The sequence below is a fragment of the Littorina saxatilis genome, linkage group LG7 (assembly GCF_037325665.1).
Source record: "Littorina saxatilis isolate snail1 linkage group LG7, US_GU_Lsax_2.0, whole genome shotgun sequence".
NCBI classification, from domain to species: Eukaryota; Metazoa; Mollusca; class Gastropoda; order Littorinimorpha; family Littorinidae; genus Littorina; species Littorina saxatilis.
In genome coordinates, this window is record NC_090251.1 from 16,332,808 (window position 1) to 16,355,141 (window position 22,334).

The following is a 22,334-nucleotide window of genomic DNA, read 5'->3' on the forward strand; positions in this document are numbered from 1 at the left end:
GACACTTGCTACAGAATATATTTCAAAGACTACATTTGCGTCTCAAATTCATAACAGGTAACAAATTTCTACAACAAAGTAAAAGTTGAAAGGCTATTACAACTAAACGGTGCAGTTCTGTTAAAAACAATTGCAAAAGACAAAATAAGTGAAATGAAACTTAGGAAAGCACAGGAACTCTTTCAACTTCAAAGTCATTAACTTTCAAAAAGCAAACCATTCGCTGTACAAACTTCTTCCTTCTACAAGTCAAATAATTACCAGATAATTTCACTGGAAGCTGAAAGGACATAGTCTCCTTCTGTTTATGTGTGCTTTGTTCTGCTCCGTGTGTGTGTGTGCATACATTTTTTTCAGCAGGAACAATTAGTTTTGATTTGCGATATGACATTACATGTAATATAAATTATTCTACGAGGCTTATGAACTACAGAGCAATGTAATGAACTTACACTCAGAATTCATAGTCCAGAAACAAAGAATTAATATAATAAATACTAAAACACAGACATTTTTTCAAACACTCTATTGCATTCAATTTTCAAAATAAGGTGGTTACAGACCAAGGCAAAAGAACAACTGGCAAGATTGTGAGGAAATTCTCATTAACTCTTGTCTATTGGAGCATTTACTTGCTTTCAACACATTTGAGTAATTTGTACTGACCAATGTCCCGTGATGCTCTTATTCTGAGATGCAGTAATGATCTCATTTGCATAAACATAATTATGCTAATGTTATCTCAAAAGCTACTGCTACATTTGAGTAAAGCAGTATGAAAATACTCCCAAAAAGTTCAGGGGAAAGGAGAGTAAACTATATTATAAATACAGTTCAGCATCAATGCAATAATCGGCATGATCAAGGCGATAAAAAGGACAGTCTGCCATTGGAGATGGGGAATACGAGTATGGGGGGTAGTATACTCTTGACAATTAATTTAATACTGTGAGCCACAACAAAAGTTCGAATTGGACAGCAAATGCTGAATTCTATTTGAAATGATGTTGGATTCATGAGAGTTTCTTGGTACAGGGAAGTACCACAATAGTATAGTTGGACAACAACTGCTGAATTGCGTTTGAAATGATGTTGAATTTATTTGTCTCTTGATACAGTGAAGTACCAACATAGTTCAATGGGCGGTTCTGGTGAGGTTATGCCCCTTCTTTCTTTCGGCTGGTAACAGGCGGAACCTCGCGGCAAGATCACACGAGAAAGGAAAAAAACCTGCATTGGTCCCAAATAGCATGTCGCTTTTGGTAACAACAGTTCGTTCGTAAGTCGTGCATTTTATACGGTAAAAAGAAAGGTAACAGGTGGAACCTCGCGGAAAGATCACAGGAGTTGTCTCGCGTTATCACGCCAGAAGCGCTCATTGGACAGCACCTGCTGAATCACATTTGAAATAATCTTAAATTGATGAGTCTCTCCAGCAAACTGTTGTGATTATCAAATTAATGTTTCTCGTCTGGTTATCAGGGATGGTGGAATGTGTACTGTTCACAATTTGCTGCTGCTGCTGATCTTAAGATGTTGTGCTTCTCTGCTCCTTAGACCCTTGACACTTCATCCATGTAAGAAGCAAGCAACTTGATCTGTGACAAAATTCAACACAACAATTAATTACAAAAAAAACCAATATGACATGCTAAGAATCTTCAGCTGCCACCCATTTTTGTAACAAAATTGATAACAAAGCTTATACTAGCCCTTCAAAATACGCTTTAAGATTGTTCAAAATATTAGAAGAAAAGACACACAGAGAGCCTCACAAACACCACCCCCCCCCCCCCTCCCTTGCACGCACACAAACACTTACACAACAAGATGCTAACAAAATTCATTAAATGGTATGAGTAAGTAAAATTCACAAACACTCCCCCCCCCCCCCCCCCCCCCCCTTGCACGCACACAAACACAACAAGATGCTAAAAAAATTCATTAAATGGTATGAGTAAGTAAATTTTGCAAAAACTAATACGTAATCAGTGAGTTTAAAGCTTGAAACCTAGGTGCTCTGATGGACAGAAAGGTTCAAACGCAACAGAACAGCGAGCCTTTGTGATAAAAGTGGCTGGCAACCAATTCCTAAAGAGAAGCTCTTTCTCTCTTTTTAAGTACAACTCATGCTTTTTTCTGTCTGCGAGTTAAATTTCTTTCCAACATACCCCATTGATGTAGTTTGAGCGGTTGATCTTTTCGTTCTGGGAGTGCGCCCCGTCGTCACATGACCCTATGGGCAGCAACATGACGTTTTTCTCTGTGGCTTCTTGGAAGGTCAAGGTTACTGGAATGCTACCGCCCTCCCTGGTCAGATCAGGCTCCACCCCAAACACTGCACAGCAAAAGAGGGATCTTTTTTTTTAAAGCACATAAACAGTGTTGTTCACAGGCCCCGGGTCTTCCGTCATTTACGCATACTTTTTTGATCTGATACATTTGTTCTGACCCCAGGCTGGTCAAATGTCCGATAGCTTTGACAAGTGGGACAAATGATTTGTCCCAACAATTTGTTTGCAGTCAGGAAAATTTGACCCGATGCCTTCTGTGCACTTTGACATCTGATTTACCATGAATATTCACACAAAAAAAGCAGACTTTGCTTCAAACTCTCTCAGCCTGTAAAATAGCTATTGTTGTCTTAATCTAATTGAAAACTGATGCTTGATATGCACACACATTTACTTTTCTTTCAGGAGAAAAGAACACAGATATCTGGTTTGACTGACCTGGCTGTGAGGGGTAACACACACAAAGAAGAAAACAAAGCAAAGAATCTATCCAAAAATCCATTTGACAGTGTCTGTAATTTCTTTTTCTTCACCCTACCAACACTGCATGCAGACACATGTAGCACTGTGTTCATAGCACACAGCTAAGAGACAGTGACAAACAAATGCATGAACTAGTGCACCTTTCTTCATGGCTGCACGCCCAGCCAGGTAGTTGGGGTGGTTAAAGTCGCTGACCCACGGTCTCCCTCCATGGCCCATCGACAACCTGCACACATATCAAACAGTCAACATATTCACACGCCATATTTACCACTTGGGCATGAGACCAAGGGTAGGGCGGATGGTGGCGAGAGAGGTGAAGGGACGGGGAATGTTTACAGTGCCGTGTGCCGGGCTGTGAGCAGTGCCCACCAATGTTTAGCTCAGGCACCGTCGCAGCAGACGCGCCCTAGTTCTATGCAGGAAATGCAGCGCGCTATTCTGGCCATCTGGCTGACTGTCGTCCTCATCTCTAAGGCAGACTGATCCCAAGAGGTGTAAGTTACACCCGCCTTTAGGCTCAGGCATTTTCAAACGCTCGACTCAAGACTGCACTGCAAAGATTGCACATTGCTTGATTTAGGTTCCACTTGCCATGCTAAAGCAAAATCGGTAATTTGTCTTACCTATTTAGCTGACAAATTAGCCTTTTGCCTCTATCTATAAACCAGAATGTGTCTATCTGATGAGACAAGAAAATGGTCATAAAGGTTTTGGGAGAAAAAAAAGTACCAAATAGCACTCCAGTTCTGGGTGAACTTTTAACTTTTTGAGTCACTTGAGAAAAAGTGACTCTATGTAATCGGTCAGTGTTAGTCTGTCCGGCCGGCCGTCTGGCCGGCCGGCCGTAGACACCACCTTAACGTTGGACTTTTCTCGGAAACTATCAAAGCGATCGGGCTCATATTTTGTTTAGTCGTGACCTCCAATGACCTCTACACTTTAACGATGGTTTCGTTGACCTTTGACCTTTTTCAAGGTCACAGGTCAGCGTCAAAGGAAAAATTAGACATTTTATATCTTTGACAAAGTTCATCGGATGTGATTGAAACTTTGTAGGATTATTCTTTACATCAAAGTATTTACATCTGTAGCCTTTTACGAACGTTATCAGAAAAACAAGGGAGATAACTAGCCTTTTCTGTTCGGCAACACACAACTTAACGTTGGGCTTTTCTCGGAAACTATAAAAGTGACCGGGCTCAAATTTTATGTGAACGTGACTCATTGTGTTGTGAATAGCAATTTCTTCCTGTCCATCTGATGCCTCATATAATATTCAGAACTGCGAAAGTGACTCGATCGAGCGTTTGCTCTTCTTGTTTCATATTTATTTTCTTTTGTGTCCATGATCTTTGAGTAGACAATTGGTTGTATTTGAGCAGGGGATTTTATTTTTAATCTTACACAATCATGTGTAAGTGGGTACAATAAATTTGGTTGCATCAGTGGGAGATGTATTCCTCCCTTACATTTTTGTGTGTAAATGGTTGTACAGTGGAACCCATTTTTTAAGACCCCCCAATTTAAGACTCCCTCCTTTTTAAGACCCTGTTTTCTAAGACCTTGTTTTCTTAGACTTTCTGTTTATAACCTCTGTAAACTTACCCCCATTTTAAGACTCCCTCCTTTTTAAGACCCGATTTTCTCAGATTTTTGGAGGTCTTAAAAGGGGGGTTCCACTGTATCTCACTCTCAGTGAAAACCGGTTGAAGCCAGATATTCCTGCCAGTTACATAAAGAACTTGTCAAATTTGACCCCATCAGTCTTACTTGATGTGGTTAGGGCTGCCTCTCTCTTTGTGCGTTTTCTCAATGTAGGCGCGGACGTGTTTCTCTATGACGTCGGGTTCCTGGTCCGGAACCAGGCGGATGGAGAACTTGCCAATCACCTTGCGTGGGATCACCGTTTTGGCCCCACTGCCACTGAAGGCTCCCTCTATTCCTGTTGGAACAGAATATACAGAGTGTGAACTTTTCGTGTTGTTCCTCGTCATGTCACACCTACCTCGAAAGCTAAGCGTAGTACAAGACCTGTACCCTTCCATTGGTGGGTGGAGAGAGAGAGAGAGAGAGAGAGAGAGAGAGAGAGAGAGAGAGAGAGAGAGAGAAATAAGCCTGACTACAATTATTTCGTAAATGGAGGTTAGTGGGTAGCGCAATGGATGGGGGTGGGGTGGTTGGGGGAGGGAGATGGTGTATTTTAACACCTCTGATGGAACCTGCCGACTAACACACATACAGCAACAGCCAGACCTGGGAACCCCTGTTTTGCACTTAGAGAATTCTCAAACAAACTTGGTGTATTTCCAGAAAAATTAGCGTACTCCACACAGCATTTGAACAAAGACGATTCAAGCATGCTTTACACGCGTCCGTCGCACCGTTAATTAAGTTTACCAATACATTTAAAACAAATGCTTCTTTCAATGTTTACTGACAAAAACTGTAATCATGTGTCAACATACTGGATCAGCTTCGGGATGACATGAACTCTAGGAATTTTTCTTGTCGTATTCTTTTCTCCACTGACCGTACTAATCGTATACTAGACAACCATGCGTAAAAAGTACAGCGAAATCATATGGGTTCCCAGGTCTGAACAGCATATACTTAAAGCTGACTCTCCCTAACACAACAGTCTAATCAGCTGAACCCACTAACCATGCAGGGAGAGTGATGGGTAGCGCCATCTTGCCATCAGCACGTCTTCCTTCTTGTCGTGAATCAGCTTGTTGGTCCCAATGTCCTGACGATAATCATCCTGTAATGTACAACACAGAAAATTTAACCCACCGTCTCAAACTAACTTCCTATTCTGACAATAATCACCATAGAAAATAGGACGCATTTGCTCAAACTTACTTCCTATGCTGACGATAATCCCCACAGAAAATTGAACACATTATCTCAACCTAGCTTCCCATTCTAATGATAAACCGCATAAAAATGTACTTGTACAAATAACACAACGAATCCTCTGGCACATTTTTGTCTTGGCATTGAAGTCACACAGCATAGTAAAGTCTTTATATAAAGGAAAAAACACACAAAAACAAACAACAACAAGAAGAGCAAACGCTCGATCGAGTCACTTTCGCAGTTCTGAATATTATATGAGGCATCAGATGGACAGGAAGAAATTGCTATTCACAACACAATACAGATGTAAATAATTTGATGTAAAGAATAATCCTATAAAGTTTGAATCAAATCCGATGAATAGTTTCAGAGATATGATATTTCAATTTTTTTCCTTCAAGACATACCTGTGACCTTGAAAAAGGTCAAAGGTCACCAAAGCAGACGTCAAAGTGTAGAGGTCACTGGGAGTCACGTTCACATAAAATTTGAGCCCGGTCACTTTTATAGTTTCCGAGAAAAGCCCAACGTTAAGTTGTGTGTTGCCGAACAGAAAAGGCTAGTTATCTCCCTTGTTTTTCTGATAACGTTCGTAAAAGGCTACAGATGTAAATACTTTGATGTAAAGAATAATCCTACAAAGTTTCAATCACATCCGATGAACTTTGTCAAAGATATAAAATGTCTAATTTTTCCTTTGACGCTGACCTGTGACCTTGAAAAAGGTCAAAGGTCAACGAAACCATCGTTAAAGTGTAGAGGTCATTGGAGGTCACGACTAAACAAAATATGAGCCCGATCGCTTTGATAGTTTCCGAGAAAAGTCCAACGTTAAGGTGGTGTCTACGGACGGCCGGCCGGACGGCCGGCCGGACAGACTAACACTGACCGATTACATAGAGTCACTTTTTCTCAAGTGACTCAAAAACATTGTTTTCATACAAGCTCTGCCTCAATTGGCGTTAACTGGCTGAGAACTCAACACTGGTCACTTCATGCAGTTCTTTGATTAGGCCCCCCCCCCCCCAAAAAAAAAATAGTCTGTTTACGGTATCCCGACCAACCCTATTTTCTCGCGCGACCCTAGACTTTTTTTGGCATTTGGGAAACAAACAAAAAAGTCTTTTTTTTGCAAAATAACTTAAAGGCACAGTGCAGCTCACAGCCTTCGTTTTGCGTTTTCGTTGCAGCTGAGTGCATTTACAGTTCAAAAATCCACCTATGGTAGTAAAACAAACCCAAAACTACCCAACGACGACATCTGTGAAGCTCGACAGTTTCTTGTTCACGCGAGTGCATAAATTAACCTAGTTATTACGTGGTGTACGCACAGATTCGTGACGTAAGCGTCGTCTGCTTTGATCATTGATGCCAAGATACACGATCAGATTCGCCAGTACGTTTGAGACGGACCGCCCGAAACTGACCACAAACCGACCGTGTAGCATGCGAACCGTACGTCTCACAAGCTTGATAGCACCCGTCTCGGCCCATCCGTTTGAAATACAGCAGGATCTATTCCGAACGGATCGCAAGGAACTTCCAGTTCCAGCCCCAGAGCGCACTTCAGTCGACACCCACTTTACAAATCATCAAATGGCGGTCAGTTCAGCATAAAAACTTGCCGATTTGGAATCGAAATATTTCATCAACCTGAATCTTGGCGAGGAGTTGGAATCTATGGAACCATGGAAGTAAAAACTACACAAACCAGCAACATCGGGACCTGTTCCTACTGTCCATGCAGCAGACGTGGGGTGAAATGAAAGGTAAGCGTCTGGATCTAGATTTGTTTGCATTCATGTATTGTAAGGTCTGTATCAAAGATGGTTTGTCTGTCTCTCTGCTTTCCTTGCTGTACGCTTTTGTCTTGAAGGCAAGTATGTAGATCTACATTTCTCTCCTGTTCCTGTCTCAAATCTGCCTTAGCCGAACTCTAGTTCTACGTTCAAAACATGTATCTACCTCTTGGCACATTGCCTCTTTTAGTTTTACAGTGTAAAATTATCTGACAACTTCAGTCTATCATACTGTAATCAATGTGTCATCTGTTTGGGAAAATGCTGTCAGTTTCAGAGTCTAGTGATGTGTTGATTACCCTACCGTAAATTGCGTAGTTGAAATGATAGAGAAAAACAAAACGCAGCAGCAACGATCATTTTTCATGACTGTAGCATTCAGTCTTTATGCTCTTGGTTTAAATCAAATTTAGCTTAGTCACGAACACAAAGCAAATAGTGGCTGACTCAGTCACTGGGGTATTCTCATAAGAAGGCTCTCTTGCCTTGAAATTACCAAACAATAACACACACACGCACTCATTGCCAACCAAAAAAACCGCACACGCACACACACTGTGACCCGCACATGCATACTGTGAGACACACACACGCACATACCGTCACACACACACACACACAGCCATACGCATGCACAGAGAAAGAGGGAGAGAGATGACAAATGAAATACTAATTTTGCTTTGCTGCTTTTATTTCCTCCAGTTAATGCCATCAAGACAAACAACAATCCTTCGTAATAAAGGACTTGACAGGGACAGATGACATCTACACTCCAAAGTGAAAGTACTTGCAAGAGCATTTAATTCTTCTGCCTGTCAGTGTCATCAAGAAACAACCTTCAGCCACAAATCGGGTAAGCTTGACACCAGCCTGTATGCTGTAGCTTCAAAAACCTGTTCAATTTACAGATCTAACAATAAAAATAGATCAATATTGGTGGGAGTGGAGATTGATGTATGCTTTGGCCTTGGGTGTGTGTGTTGGGAGGGGGGGAGGGGGGGGAGGGGGGGAGGTATGATACATATACCAGACATTTAAAATCAAGTGAGCTTACTGTACACCATGTAAACAAGGTATGACTGTAAAACCTTTTCAGTCCATCATTCCGTCTGGAGCTGTGGTTTGAACCATGTGTTCCGTTTGTACCATTGTGACCAGGTGGGCATCGCCACCCATTAGGCATAATGCAATCACACTCACTCACTTGGTTGTGGGGAAAAAACTCATTACCAACAACCACATGAACAGTTGCATTGTGCAAGTCTGGAAGATATCTGGCAGGGGGAATGTTCAGTGTATTTTGATTTATTAGGTGTGAATGTTGAACGTTTGTATCACTGTTCCTTAAATTCACATCCATGTCAAACATCACACAAAGATAATGAGCGTCAATGATAGCAAGAAAAATAGCGGAATAAAAAAGCAAATAGACTTTAGAAATATAATATTACATAATTAATAAGAAAAGAGATGTATAAGTATTCTTTTTATATAAATTTGAAATGGGCTGTGTGACTGTTTACTGTGCTTTCTTTTTTCTATTTTTTTTTAAAGATACATTCAACACAGTCTTTTGTGTTTGATGTTAATGTAATACTATATATATATGAAAGTAAAAGAAGTAAAATCATGTTAAAAAAACAAAACAAACACAAATTTGATCAACTGTTCTTGAAGCTCAAAGTGTCACGGGTCGACACACACGCAGTTAGGAAACAGCCACAAGTCTTCTGTAATGACTTCCACTTCGGCCTGTGTGTGTGAAGCACCTGCAAAACACACACACACACACACACACACACACACACACACACACACACACACACACACACACACACACACACAGACAAGTTTATTTGCATGTTTACATTGTTTTTGAAATCGTTTAAACATGTTCCTCTATGTATGTTTCAGGATGACACATTTGACAACAAAGAAGATAAGTTCTCAAAGTTGATCTGGATTACCTGCATAACGACCGTGAAAACAAAAAAGGGGGGCGGGGGGGGGGGGGGGGTGGGGTGGGTGGGCACGGAGCCTCTGGGCCCTTCCCAACACGACCCTGAACAACCTTAACCAAGAACCAGTTTTGGATGACGACCCTATACTAGGCGGATCACCCGAATTTGGGCCATCGGCTGCTGATGTCAACACATCTTCAGAGAAGGTTCAAGACCCAAAACGTGTGTGGCAACAAAGGACACAAATACAAAGAAAAGGTTGGAAAACCAAGAGGCTGTGTGCTGAGGAATATTAGCTCTGAGCTGCAAAAGAGATTAAAGGCACATTCCTTCTCGTGAAAACAGTTCTATCCTTGGCACAAAGCTTTAATTGACGGTGGGGTTTTGCTGACTCGTCGAAGACGACCCATTTGGAACTTCGTAAGGAATTTCATGGCGTGGGTCGTGTACGATGCATACTCTGCAAAGAGGCGGCAAAACGTTTATCCCCATTCGGATTGCGTGGATCATGTACGACCCAAGCTTTTTACGTTGACTCCTTATTTGGAAGGTATGGGTCATACACGACCCACATCATCCGGACTGTGTAGTCCAACACATGATCTGGTGAAGGCTAGGAGAGTATGCCTTCAGACCAGACGGACATAAGTGCAACAACAGAACCCATCACAACATGGGCCATGAATCCAGTAAATGAACTCAAATTAGTGACCCCCCCCCCCCCCCTTTCAAATAGAACAATCAAATCTGCATCTAAATCAGTCATTGTCAGTGTTGTTCACATATCTTGTTTAACATGGACGCTATGGCATGCTTAAGCGGTGTAGGTGTCTATCCTCTCGGCAGGCATAAAAGGCAGTTTTTGGAGCTGTTTAAGCGGGTAATGAGACCAAAAAAATGATACATCTGAGTAACTCACAAACCCATTCAGCATGGGTGGGAGCCCAACATATTGCCAGGACTAAACATTTTGGAAGGCCGGGGTCCAGGGGCCGCTAAGGCTCCAGCGGGGTGCAGGGGCAGCGCCCTTGTTGGGGGGTCTAGGGTGGCAGCTAGTGCCCCCCAGCCGAAAATGAATTTTAGCATTATACTTTATAGGGAGGGTTTAGGTGGCCTCTCCTGACTAAATCTTATAACAAACAAGTTTTTTTTAGAGATGCATAATATATATTTGTAACTGACCAGCTGAAAATGAATTTTAGTAATTCAAGAGGGGCTATTAGTATTCTATTAGAGCCTCTCCCAGGTTTAAAACTGAAAACAGCTACCACAAAAATTAAAATGGAGGGGGGGGGGGGGGGGGGGAGGATGTGTAAGAATGCACAAAATCAAAAACCTCTATACTTGAATTTGGTGTTTGGTTGCACCACTCTTGCTAGGGGGGTCTACAAAAACAAGTTGTATACACATTTCAAGAAGGGTTTTAGAAGCATCTCCTCGCCTAAAGTTAAACAAAAACTTAAAATTGGAGATGCACAACATTTAAAAAAATCTTGTAAACTTGAAGGTATTTGGAAGTATCCAGCTGAAAATGAATTTTAGCAATGCAATACTTTATTTGAGCCTCTTCTGACTCTGAAAACAGCACACAATTTTGTTTGTTTAAAAAATATTATTGGTTTTTTTTAAATGAATGCATAAAATCAAAAACCTCTATACTTGAATGTGTTTAGTTGTATCACTCTTGCTAGGGGGTCTACAAAAACAAGTGGTACACATTTGAAGAAGAGTTTTAGAAGCATCTCCTTAAAGTTAAACAAAAACTTTAAATTGGAGCTGCAAAAAATTAAAAATTCTTGTAAACTTGAAGGTATTTGGAACTAACCAGATGAAAATAAATGTTAGCAAATCAAGAGGTGCTATTTGAGCCTCTCCTGGCTTAAAGGCACAGTAAGCCTCCCGTAAACCATCACAGATACGGTCAGGCTTTTACACACAGTACAAACACCCTTTCATTTAAACACTCACCGATTGAGAACATCCTAGGTGCCCTCCGTAAAGAGCGAACAATTTTCAAAGAATTTATTTTTGCGTGGTTTATCTTACCCCTGAGCCATCGTGAACCCGTGTGATCCAGTTTCCCTTTTTCACAATGTAGTCGTCAGTTAGTCATTTGAATGGGACTCGATGTGAGCTTATCTACAATAGCACGTTTTTATGCACGAAACAAACGGCTGTGGTTCACAAGAACTCTAGCGATGGCTTTTGACTGTTGAGAGGAACGGCGATATGCACTGTAAACCGTCGTCTGCTACGACCCTTGCGTGACCCTGCTTCCGGGTTTGTACTGATCTTGTCTTGATGAAAAAATAATTCTTTTATGATTAAAGAATGTATACATGTGTAACAAGCTGTCAATCTATTATTTAGATTTTAAAAGTTAGGTCTAGCGCAAAAACGCACCTTGGTCCAAAAACATTTTAATAATCATCGATTAACGGCTATCGCCAGTTTACATCGATAGAATCAGACCCGAAGGGAAGTAACTCAATTTTTGACCTGAGTTCAGGATGGGTACAAAAAGTGTTCGAGACAATCTGCAAAATTAATTCTTTAAAAACTGCTTGCTCTTTACGTAGGGCACCTAGAATGTTCCCGTTTGGTGAGCGTTCAAATGGAAGCGTGTTTGTACTGTGTGTAAAGGCCTGACAGTATCTGTGATGGTTTACGGGAGGCTTACTGTCCGGGCGTGATTTCCGGTATCAGTTGAATAAAGTTCATAACAGCCGTCCAGCACCAAAACGAGGCGCCATTTGTAGAGGACCAAGTCCACGAAAATAAATTCTTTGAAAATTTCTCACGCTCGACAGAAAACATCCAGGATGTTCCCGTTCGGTGAGCGTTCAAATGGAAGTATGCTTGTACTGTATGCAGACGCTCGGGGAGCTCTGTGATGGTTTACGGGAGGCTTACTGTGCCTTTAACAACAAAAAAGCACACCATTTTTTTTTCTTTGGGGGGGGGGGGGGGGGGGGTGGGGGTGGGGGTGAGTAAATTAATGCTTAATATAAAAAATGTTTACCGCATTAAAGAAAAATCGCCTAGCTAACAAAAAATTAGACAAACACAGAAAATAACAGTCACCTCCCTTGTATTTCAAATTTTTACATGTAGCTTATGATTTTATCATTACAGGTGGTATATATATTCTCAAATAATTGTTTAACCATAGCTTGAACCAAATGAGAAACAAGTTTAAAGTCAGTTTGCTTCAATTGAACACCTTAAAAGGGCTAACTGCTCAGGTTAAAAAAGAAGAAGGTTTAGACAAAAACAGAAACCACCAGAGTTATATCCCTTGCTAATGCCATACACAGTCTTCTGATGCTGCTTTTCAATTCATTTCAGGAGTTATATTTCAAAATGATTGTTGAATCATAGCTTCAATTAAAAGAGAAATATGTTTATTTAATTTTAAGTCTGTTTCACTTGCTAACTTTCTAAAGGGCTCAATGCATCAGAAGCTAAATACCGCTGGTTCATAGATCAGGAATGCAAGTTTTCTGTTCCACAGCACTGAAGGTTTGTGAATCCCTGCAATAGGAGAATATAAAGATGTGGGTGAGCCGAGTTTACAAATAGCAACTATGATGCCACATTCCCCTGGATGACATGACATGACATTGCTGCCCCCTGTTAGTCACTCTGACATGGTGAAAGGTGGCTGACCTGGCACAACTACATCTCACATGAACCCAGTGTAAACAACAGCTGCCAGGGATTAACAAAAAAAAGGTATAAAAAAAAATCCGTCTCCGAGGGAAGAAATCCCACCCCTGGCATTGCCTTCAAACTTTCGGATGTTTGTGCTAACACATGTCGTAAAGTGCATACTGAGTTTCAAGTTGTTTGAGACATTTAATAGGTCTGCTGTTATTTGTCATGTCAGAAACAAATTAAATTGACGGTAGGTTTTTGCTGACTCATCGAAAAAAATGATTTGTTGAAATCTTCAAAAACAATGACAGATGCGCCACATACTCACATTTCATGTACATATTTTATCAGACATGGGTGGTATGAGGATTTCAACGCGAAAGTACTTTTTAAGAAGTTGACTCATTCCGAGCGCTGAGCGCAAATGTCGGCCTACGCCTAGCAACGCTCACTGCCGACACACTTAACTGATCAATGGCTCTTGAAAAAGCATTTTTCAAGAATTTGTGTGTGCGTTTAAACAAGTGCGCTGTAAACAGGCAATGTTAAAACTGTTTTCAATTTAAAGGTAAATTGAAGGTTTCATTTTTCTAAATGCATGCTAATTTTAATTTGTTTCTGTTCAATCGGACAGGGTACCTCTTTATTATCAAAATTCTTTCTGGTATGTCGCATAACATCAATCAATCAATCAATGAGGCTTATATCACGCATATTCCGTGGGTACAGTTCTAGGCGCTCTGCAGTGATGCCGTGTGAGATGAAATTTTATACGGCCAGTAGATTGCAGCCATGTCGGCGCATATTTACCTTTCACGGCCTTATTCCAAGTCACACGGGTATGGTAGACAATTATTAACTGTGCCTAAGCAATTTTCCCAGGAAAGACCCTTTTGTCAATCGTGGGATCTTTAACGTGCACACCCAATGTAGTATACACAGGGGGTGGTTCGGACACCGAAGAGAGTCTGCACACAAAGTTGACTCTGTGAAATAAATTTCCGCCGAACCTGGGATCGAACTCGCGCTGACAGCGGCCAACTGAATACAAATCCAGCGTGCTACCAACTGAGCTATATCCCCGCCCCTAACAGCAGAACTAATACGTATCTCTAATGACTTGGTATTTCGTGTGTAGTTTACGACATGTGTTTGCACAAATCCCCGTATTCGTAAGTTTGAAGGCAATGCTTTGCGAGTTACTCAAATGTACCATTTTTTTTGTCTCATTACCCGCTAAAACGGCTTCAAAAACTGCCTTTTATGCCTGCCGAGAGGATTGACGCCTACACCGCTCAGCATGCCATAGCGTCCTTGTTAGACAAGATATGTGAACAACACTGACTGATTTGGATGCAGATTTGATTGTACTGTCTAAGGACATGCTAAACATGTTTCGATTTAGTTCTGATTTTTTAGATTTTTTGATCGCGGGAACCTTGATTTTGCGAATTCGATTTTGGGATGTGTCTGTGTTGTAGGTTCCACTGTATTGACACTACCTCATGTAAACTCAATCTGTTTTGTGAACAAGGTATGGGAATTAATTAACTTTTCAGTGATATATTTGGTTTTACAATCAACAGCCTCATCAGAAAGATCTGACCTCAAACGCATCTGTGTAGTTTTTCTTATGACGAGTAGTGTATACGTTTCAAAAACAGAAAAGTAGAAATGTGGGGTTCTTATCTGATATGAAATAAGAAAGCATGTATTGCACAGGTTGACACCGCAAAATGCAACCCACAAAAATGCTAATTACTGATACAGCCTTCCGCCGAATTACTTCATATTTGGTTTACATCAATTTCAGCTTATGCAAGGCCTGTCCACAAAGTGGCAAATCTGTAGGTGTGATTTTTTTGCAACAGATATTTTATATTTTATATTTCTTTCTTTATTCTTATCATAATTGCATATTGCATTCAATTAAGTCAAGTGCATTCTTTAGTTTCAGTCACACTGAGACAGCAATTTTGTCATAACATCTTTTGACCATGGGATAAAGTTCTACACGAGTGAATTCTGAGAACTTTAAAAAGGCAAAATCTTTAAACCAAGTACCTCTCAGGCTCTGCGGCTGATATGTCTCATACTCCAGGAGTAGACGGATGCACCTTTAGTCCATAAGCAAATGCACCAGGTGTTGATGTTGTCATACCAGAAGTCCCAGGTATATAGGCTGACCACCGTGGCTAAAAATTATTCAGGTCAATCATTTTTAGATCGTTAAGTACACTGAACCTAAAATAACACTGACAGACAGTACATGTACATAATAGATCCAAGGTACATGTATATACAAATTAGGAAAGAAGTCGTACAATGTCATTGAGAATATCACCGAGTCTGATAATGAAATTAATTCAGCATTAATTTGCTCCACCTGTACTAACTTATCATAGTTATGAAACAAGTAAACAGGCAACAAGTATTGTTGTGTTTAAGGCAAGATTATATTCATAAAGTAACAAACAGCATACATATTGTATCGAGAAAACAAAGAAACTTCACAATCAACGTTTTCCCCATAAACCTGTTTTGGAATCGATCAATCTTCAATTGCACAATAAGATGGATTGCAACTGTCTTTTTTTCATCGTTTACAGATCATATAAACTATCAACTGACTGACCTATTACTTTGTTTGGCTTTTTCATAAATAATAAATACACTTCATGTATAACAAATTGCATGCATTCCTGATTTTGTGTGTGGATGTGAGACCATGCATGGGGATTTTTATTCTGTGTGTACTATTAACTGCTGGATATAAACATACAACTACCTGCTTATAGAAGTTAGATCAAGAGAAGAAGCACCACCTGCCTGTGTTCTGCTTGGCACAGTTGCAGTATGAACGTAGCCTCAATGCTGATTCACAAAATGTAAAACATAAATAAAATGAGCAATTAAAAAAAATGTACAATACTTTCAAAAACACAATGCATATATTATTATTGGCGGGGATATAGCTCAGTTGGTAGCGCGCTGGATTTGTATTCAGTTGGCCGCTGTCAGCGTGAGTTCGATCCCAGGTTCGGCGGAAATTTATTTCACAGAGTCAACTTTGTGTGCAGACTCTCTTCGGTGTCCGAACCTCCCCCCGTGTACACTACATTGGGTGTGCACGTTAAAGATCCCACGATTGACAAAAGGGTCTTTCCTGGGAAAATTGCTTAGGCACAGTTAATAATTGTCTACCTATACCCGTGTGACTTGGAATAATAGGCCGTGAAAGGTAAATATGCGCCGAAATGGCTGCAATCTACTGGCCGTATAAAATTTCATCTCACACGGCATCACTGCAGAGCGCCTAGAACTGTACCCACGGAATATGCGCGATATAAGACTCATATAAGACTCATTGATTGATTGATTGATTATTATGTCCAATAAAATAATCATTTAAAAACCTCATGAAAAAAACACAAACCAACACCCACAGGGCCTAACAGACAGAGCCACAAACACCAAGGGCACACACACACACACATGTACAGTGTACACATGCACACACAGGTACACACGCATGTATGTATGGGTGCATGGTCCGAGGGGCATTAAGCCTGACCAATACAAAACAAGAAGGGCAAAGCCCATACGACTCGCATGCTTTACACATTTTTCCTACCAAAATACATGTGACCTTGACCCAAGGTCAAGGTCATCCAAGGTCATGCAACACAAAGCTGTTAATTCAAGACATAGGAAGTACAATGGTGCTTATTGGCTCTTTCTACCATGAGATATGGTCACTTTTAGTGGTTCACTACCTTATTTTGGTCACATTTCATAAGGGTCAAAGTGACCTTGACCTTGATCATATGTGACCAAATGTGTCTCATGATGAAAGCATAACATGTGCCCCACATAATTTTTAAGTTTGAAACAGTTATCTTCCATAGTTCAGGGTCAAGGTCACTTCAAAATATGTATACAATCCAACTTTGAAGAGCTCCTGTGACCTTGACCTTGAAGCAAGGTAAACCAAACTGGTATCAAAAGATGGGGCTTACTTTGCCCTATATATCATATATAGGTGAGGTATTGAATCTCAAAAACTTCAGAGAAAATGGGAAAAATGGGAAAAATAGCTGTTTTTTAGGCAACATTTATGGCCCCTGCGACCTTGACCTTGAAGCAAGGTCAAGATGCTATGTATGTTTTTTGGGGCCTTGTCATCATACACCATCTTGCCAAATTTGGTACTGATAGACTGAATAGTGTCCAAGAAATATCCAACGTTAAAGTTTTCCGGACGGACGGACGGACGACTCGGGTGAGTACATAGACTCACTTTTGCTTCGCATGTGAGTCAAAAAATGGACAAACTTTGGCCGATTTAGGCGAATACTCTTTGGACATTTGGCCGATAGGGACATGACAGTTTCGAATAAAGTAAAAATAAATCGGCGATTGGCAGAAGGGCCGACCCAAACGACATCCCTTCTGTGATAATACTGTTATAGACTGTGTATTTTAACACCATAATATTCCAAAGGGAGTAGAAAAAAAAGTACAGTGATACCTGCGGTGAAAGGACAAAAATGTACCTGCAATGCAGGGGGCCTGTCATAACAGGTATAATCTGGTAGAGATAATAGAAAAAGGACAATATTAGGTGTCCTTTGAAGGGAGGTGTCCTCTCATCGCAGGGGCCAACCATCACAGGTAACACCAGAATAACAAATCTCTTACAGAATCGCTGTCAATGTGATGTTGGGATCATAATCAGGATCATCTAGTCCTCCTGATCCTCTCCAGACTCAACTGTAACTTCAATTGTGAGGCTAACCAAAGAAAAAAAATATCAGTTAAAATTACACAAGCTATTAGGGCTCTAAAAACAAAACAAGAAGGGCAAAGCCCATACGAATCACATGCTTTACACATTTTTCCTACCAAAATACATGTGACCTTGACCCAAGGTCAAGGTCATCCAAGGTCATGCAACACAAAGCTGTTAATTCAAGACATAGGAAGTACAATGGTGCTTATTGGCTCTTTCTACCATGAGATATGGTCACTTTTAGTGGTTCACTACCTTATTTTGGTCACATTTCATAAGGGTCAAAGTGACCTTGACCTTGATCATATGTGACCAAATGTGTCTCATGATGAAAGCATAACATGTGCCCCACATAATTTTTAAGTTTGAAACAGTTATCTTCCATAGTTCAGGGTCAAGGTCACTTCAAAATATGTATACAATCCAACTTTGAAGAGCTCCTGTGACCTTGACCTTGAAGCAAGGTAAACCAAACTGGTATCAAAAGATGGGGCTTACTTTGCCCTATATATCATATATAGGTGAGGTATTGAATCTCAAAAACTTCAGAGAAAATGTGAAAAATGTGAAAAATAGCTGTTTTTTAGGCAACATTTATGGCCCCTGCGACCTTGACCTTGAAGTAAAGTCAAGATGCTATGTATGTTTTTTGGGGCCTTGTCATCATACACCATCTTGCCAAATTTGGTACTGATAGACTGAATAGTGTCCAAGAAATATCCAACGTTAAAGTTTTCCGGACGGACGGACGGACGTCCGGACGGACGTCCGGACGGACGGACGGACGGACGGACGGACGACTCGGGTGAGTACATAGACTCACTTTTGCTTCGCATGTGAGTCAAAAATAAGGTGCGTGAAACAATATAAAACATTTAGTCAGTCGTTACCAAACTAAAAGATCAACATGACAAACCATGAGTCATTGCTGAGACTACATTTAAATAGTCTCGGGTAACCATCCCCAAAGACTGAGATGGGTCAAGCCTGCAGTCTCCGCAAAACATGCGACCATAGCACCTGTACACCTCACTTTCGCTCGCAGTTCAATATGTGAAAAAACAGCTCCTGTCAATCTGGTACAGCACAGCAAACCATGTGGTATTCTCTATGTGTTTTAAAACTAACATGCACTCACTTGCTTTAGGTAGTACAAATTGTGTAAAGCCATGGGAAACATATGTTATCAACTCTTAGTCTTAGATCCACTACACTTTTCAATTAGTACTACCATTAGTGTAGCTGTCTTGAGCTGCTACCCATAACAATTAAATGCTGAAAGCTAATGATTGAGGGAAAACTAAGATAATTAAGTAAGATTAATGAATGGGTACATGTGTCACAAAGATCGAGCCCCTATACCTACAATAGTCAAAGCAGTTTCTGAACATTCCAATAATGACCTGAAAGATAATTACACAATGCACAATTTATTGCTTATTGGAATCTGCAGAATTAACCAGTTCCTGACAGAAAACAGAAAAACTTATTTGAAGAATTTATCATTCACTCAATGAGAATGAGATAGTTTTGGCCAAGCAGGATCGACACACAGAGTTCAAGAAAATAGAAAAGGAATATATTTGTTCTGATCAATCATAAATGAAACAAATCCCAATACCCATTTGTAACCATAAAAGGATTTTATCATACACAGAAATTTGCAGTATTCACATTAATCAACTTTATTTTATAAATATTGTTTTAATACGTATACAACAAACAGCATGTGTTTTGAACACACCCACACAATATTTATCAAAGAAAAACAACTCACTCTAGTGGGTCAATGAAAGACTGAGATAGCTCTTTCTGCTTCACAGTCCTGCCAGCTCTTGATCCATGAAACTTCTTGTCGCTGAAAGCAGCATATAATGTTAACTAATCAACAGTTCTCTCCTGCAAATTCAACTACAATACCACTATACTTTAACTCTAGTCTAAGTGAAACCATTTCTCAGAATATTTGTTATTTCACGCAGCTTTCTTCATTATTTTCTGATGATCTAGACACAGATAGTGACACATATTTTCAAACATGGAAAAATACAAAATATGAATTATGTAACAAGCAAGCTCACCCTCTTCTCAGAACACCCTGGTCACCATCATCATTTCAATGCTTGTTAATCTACAACTGCCACAACGTCCTACTAAAAAAAGACACGATGTATACGTGATATACGTTAGGCGTGAGGCATGATATTCTATGGCCCAGCAGCCTGAGCTTAATTGTTATCGTTTACAAATCATAATATTATTTAGTATCAACTAACTGTTTGGCTTTTACACCAATAACAAACACACTTCCATCTTCATATATCTCATAACTATAAATATAATTATGACTTTTTTTGTACTATTTATTTTATTGATAATTTAAAACATACAACTACCTGCTGAGATCAAAAGAAGTACCGCCTGCCTGTGTTCTGCTTGGCATTGTTGCTGTAGCCTCAATGCTGATTCACAAAATAAGAAAAATTAAGTAAATGTCCTATAAATAAATAATGTTCAAGACTCATGAAAAACACAAGCCACAACCACAGGGATACACAGACATGGCCACATACACACACACACACACACACACACACACACACACACACACACACACACACACACACACACGAGGGCACATAGAACACAGGGGCACACACACACATACACACACACACACACGAGGGCACATAGAACACAGGGGCACACACACACACACACACACACACACACACACACACACACACACACACACACACAGTGTAGAGCAGAAATCGCACAATGCGCCGATAGATCTATGTTTTGTAATATTTCATTTGCATAGTTCTATAAATAGTATCATAACAGACGCAAATGGCCGCAGAAAGAAACGGTTCGCTTATCCGAAATAAATCGTCAAACACCTCGTGCATGCATACATTTTCCTTTTTACAGGTTATAAATTTGGAATCCCAACACCACAAGCAATGATGACTAAACGACACTAAACAAGACAGCAGCTTACGCAAGTTTTCAGTAATCAAAGCAAACGCCGAACGCAAAGTATCGACAGTTTGTCAGGGCAACGGGCACTTTTACTGACTCACGGTGATACATTTCTGCTCCACAACAAATCCCTCCCACCCTAATTCAGTAATTCCTTGGTCAATTTACTTTTCACAAACAAGTCCAATATACACTTCCATCACATAACATAAATAGCATCCTAAACATCTCATGAAATGCATGAAAAAATACCCACTTGTTCAGCAGGTGACGAGCAAACTGCGGATTGGTGATGAATCCAAATTAATTCTTCACTTCGTTCCAACGCGCAAGCTCCTCACCGATATACACGCGCGACGTGTCATAGTTACGTGCACGAGTGCGTTTTCGTTTCTTCTTGGTTGAATCCGGTACAGTCGGCCGGGGACCCTTGCGTTTTGTTCTTTTCTTATCACCCTGGTTCGATACGACTGAATGAGCCTCCATTTTTTCCTACAAGCTCATCAATTATGTGTGACCTAGTTTGCTTGTGACGTGTCATTCTATGTGCATGTGGTGATCATCAAGATGATGCAGATCTAAAAATAATTAAGAAATAGGCCACGGACCGGCGGGTCCGAGTTAAAAATTAATTCGTAAAAAAATTGAAGTTCTTGACTCCTTGGATGGAAGTCAATGAAACTTGGTATTTATTCAAAGGAATAGATGCCTGAGGTATGACTAAAAGCCCCAGGGGCTCCGTGCACCTGGATTTGACAAGTCCAGTATCTTTAAAAATATGGTTTTTTGGAGAGAAATTTTTTTTTTTTTTAAATCCCGACCTACCGACCTTATTTTTTTTGCCTATGTTACCGTAAATAGACTATTTATTTTTTTGCCTTACCATCATCGTCATTATTACAAATTCATTCCCAATAAGCCCTTCTGCCAGACTAACGACCCTTAGCTCATTTTGCAAGATGGTGCCAGTGATGCTGATGGGGTCAATGTCGACCAAAAGAGTGGGATTCCCTGTAGGTGGAGTTCCTGGAGGGGGATTCCCTGTACCACAGGGTGGAGTTTTTCAATAAAACTTGTACACCATACTCGAATTTCTAAGAAATATCAAAAAAGATTGAAAAACATCAAATTCTACCGATGTCGCCAAGCATCACGTGACTTTCAGCGATATCAGCGACACGCTACAGGAACTAAATCCTGTGGTATTCCCTGTATACAGGGAATCCCTCTCCAGGAACTCCACCTACAGGGAATCCCACTCTTTTGGTCGACATAGACCCCATCTGCGTCAGTGATGTCTGTCACAAATGCACAGCAGCGCTGTCCTATGTCTCAGACACATACCTTCTTTCTTCTTCAGAGTTCCAGAATTTTCTGGTTACGTGTGAGCTCGTTTGCCCATTTGGGTTCCCCACACTATACTCTGAGAGCATAGTCAGCTCACTCCGCTTTCGTTGAGTAGGCATGCTGGGTATTTTCGTGTTTCCATAACCCACCGAAC

General features: G+C 40.5%; 1 protein-coding gene and 1 long non-coding RNA gene across 3 annotated transcripts in view; both read right to left on the bottom strand.

The window, feature by feature from the left end:
• Positions 1–22,334, bottom strand: part of LOC138970793 (cytosolic non-specific dipeptidase-like) — a 34,964-nt gene continuing 12,630 nt past the window's right edge. The window contains exons 10-14 of the mRNA XM_070343329.1: positions 5,442–5,541; positions 4,551–4,722; positions 2,918–3,003; positions 2,172–2,338; positions 1–1,598 (exon numbers count right to left, since the gene is read on the bottom strand). Of these exons, the coding sequence (XP_070199430.1) occupies positions 1,554–1,598; positions 2,172–2,338; positions 2,918–3,003; positions 4,551–4,722; positions 5,442–5,541 (570 nt within the window). The 3' untranslated portion in view covers positions 1–1,553. The remainder of the gene's footprint in view (positions 1,599–2,171; positions 2,339–2,917; positions 3,004–4,550; positions 4,723–5,441; positions 5,542–22,334) is intronic.
• LOC138970798 (uncharacterized) lies at positions 8,724–21,607 on the bottom strand. Of its 2 annotated transcripts, XR_011457068.1 has the most exons (7): positions 21,090–21,606; positions 20,245–20,310; positions 19,626–19,706; positions 17,758–17,849; positions 15,845–15,930; positions 15,121–15,251; positions 8,724–9,207 (listed from the first exon to the last, which is right to left on the bottom strand). It is a non-coding gene; the product is annotated as an uncharacterized lncRNA (long non-coding RNA). The 2 variants fall into 2 exon arrangements; XR_011457067.1 differs by lacking the exon at positions 8,724–9,207 and having other exon boundaries at positions 14,739–15,251; positions 21,090–21,607.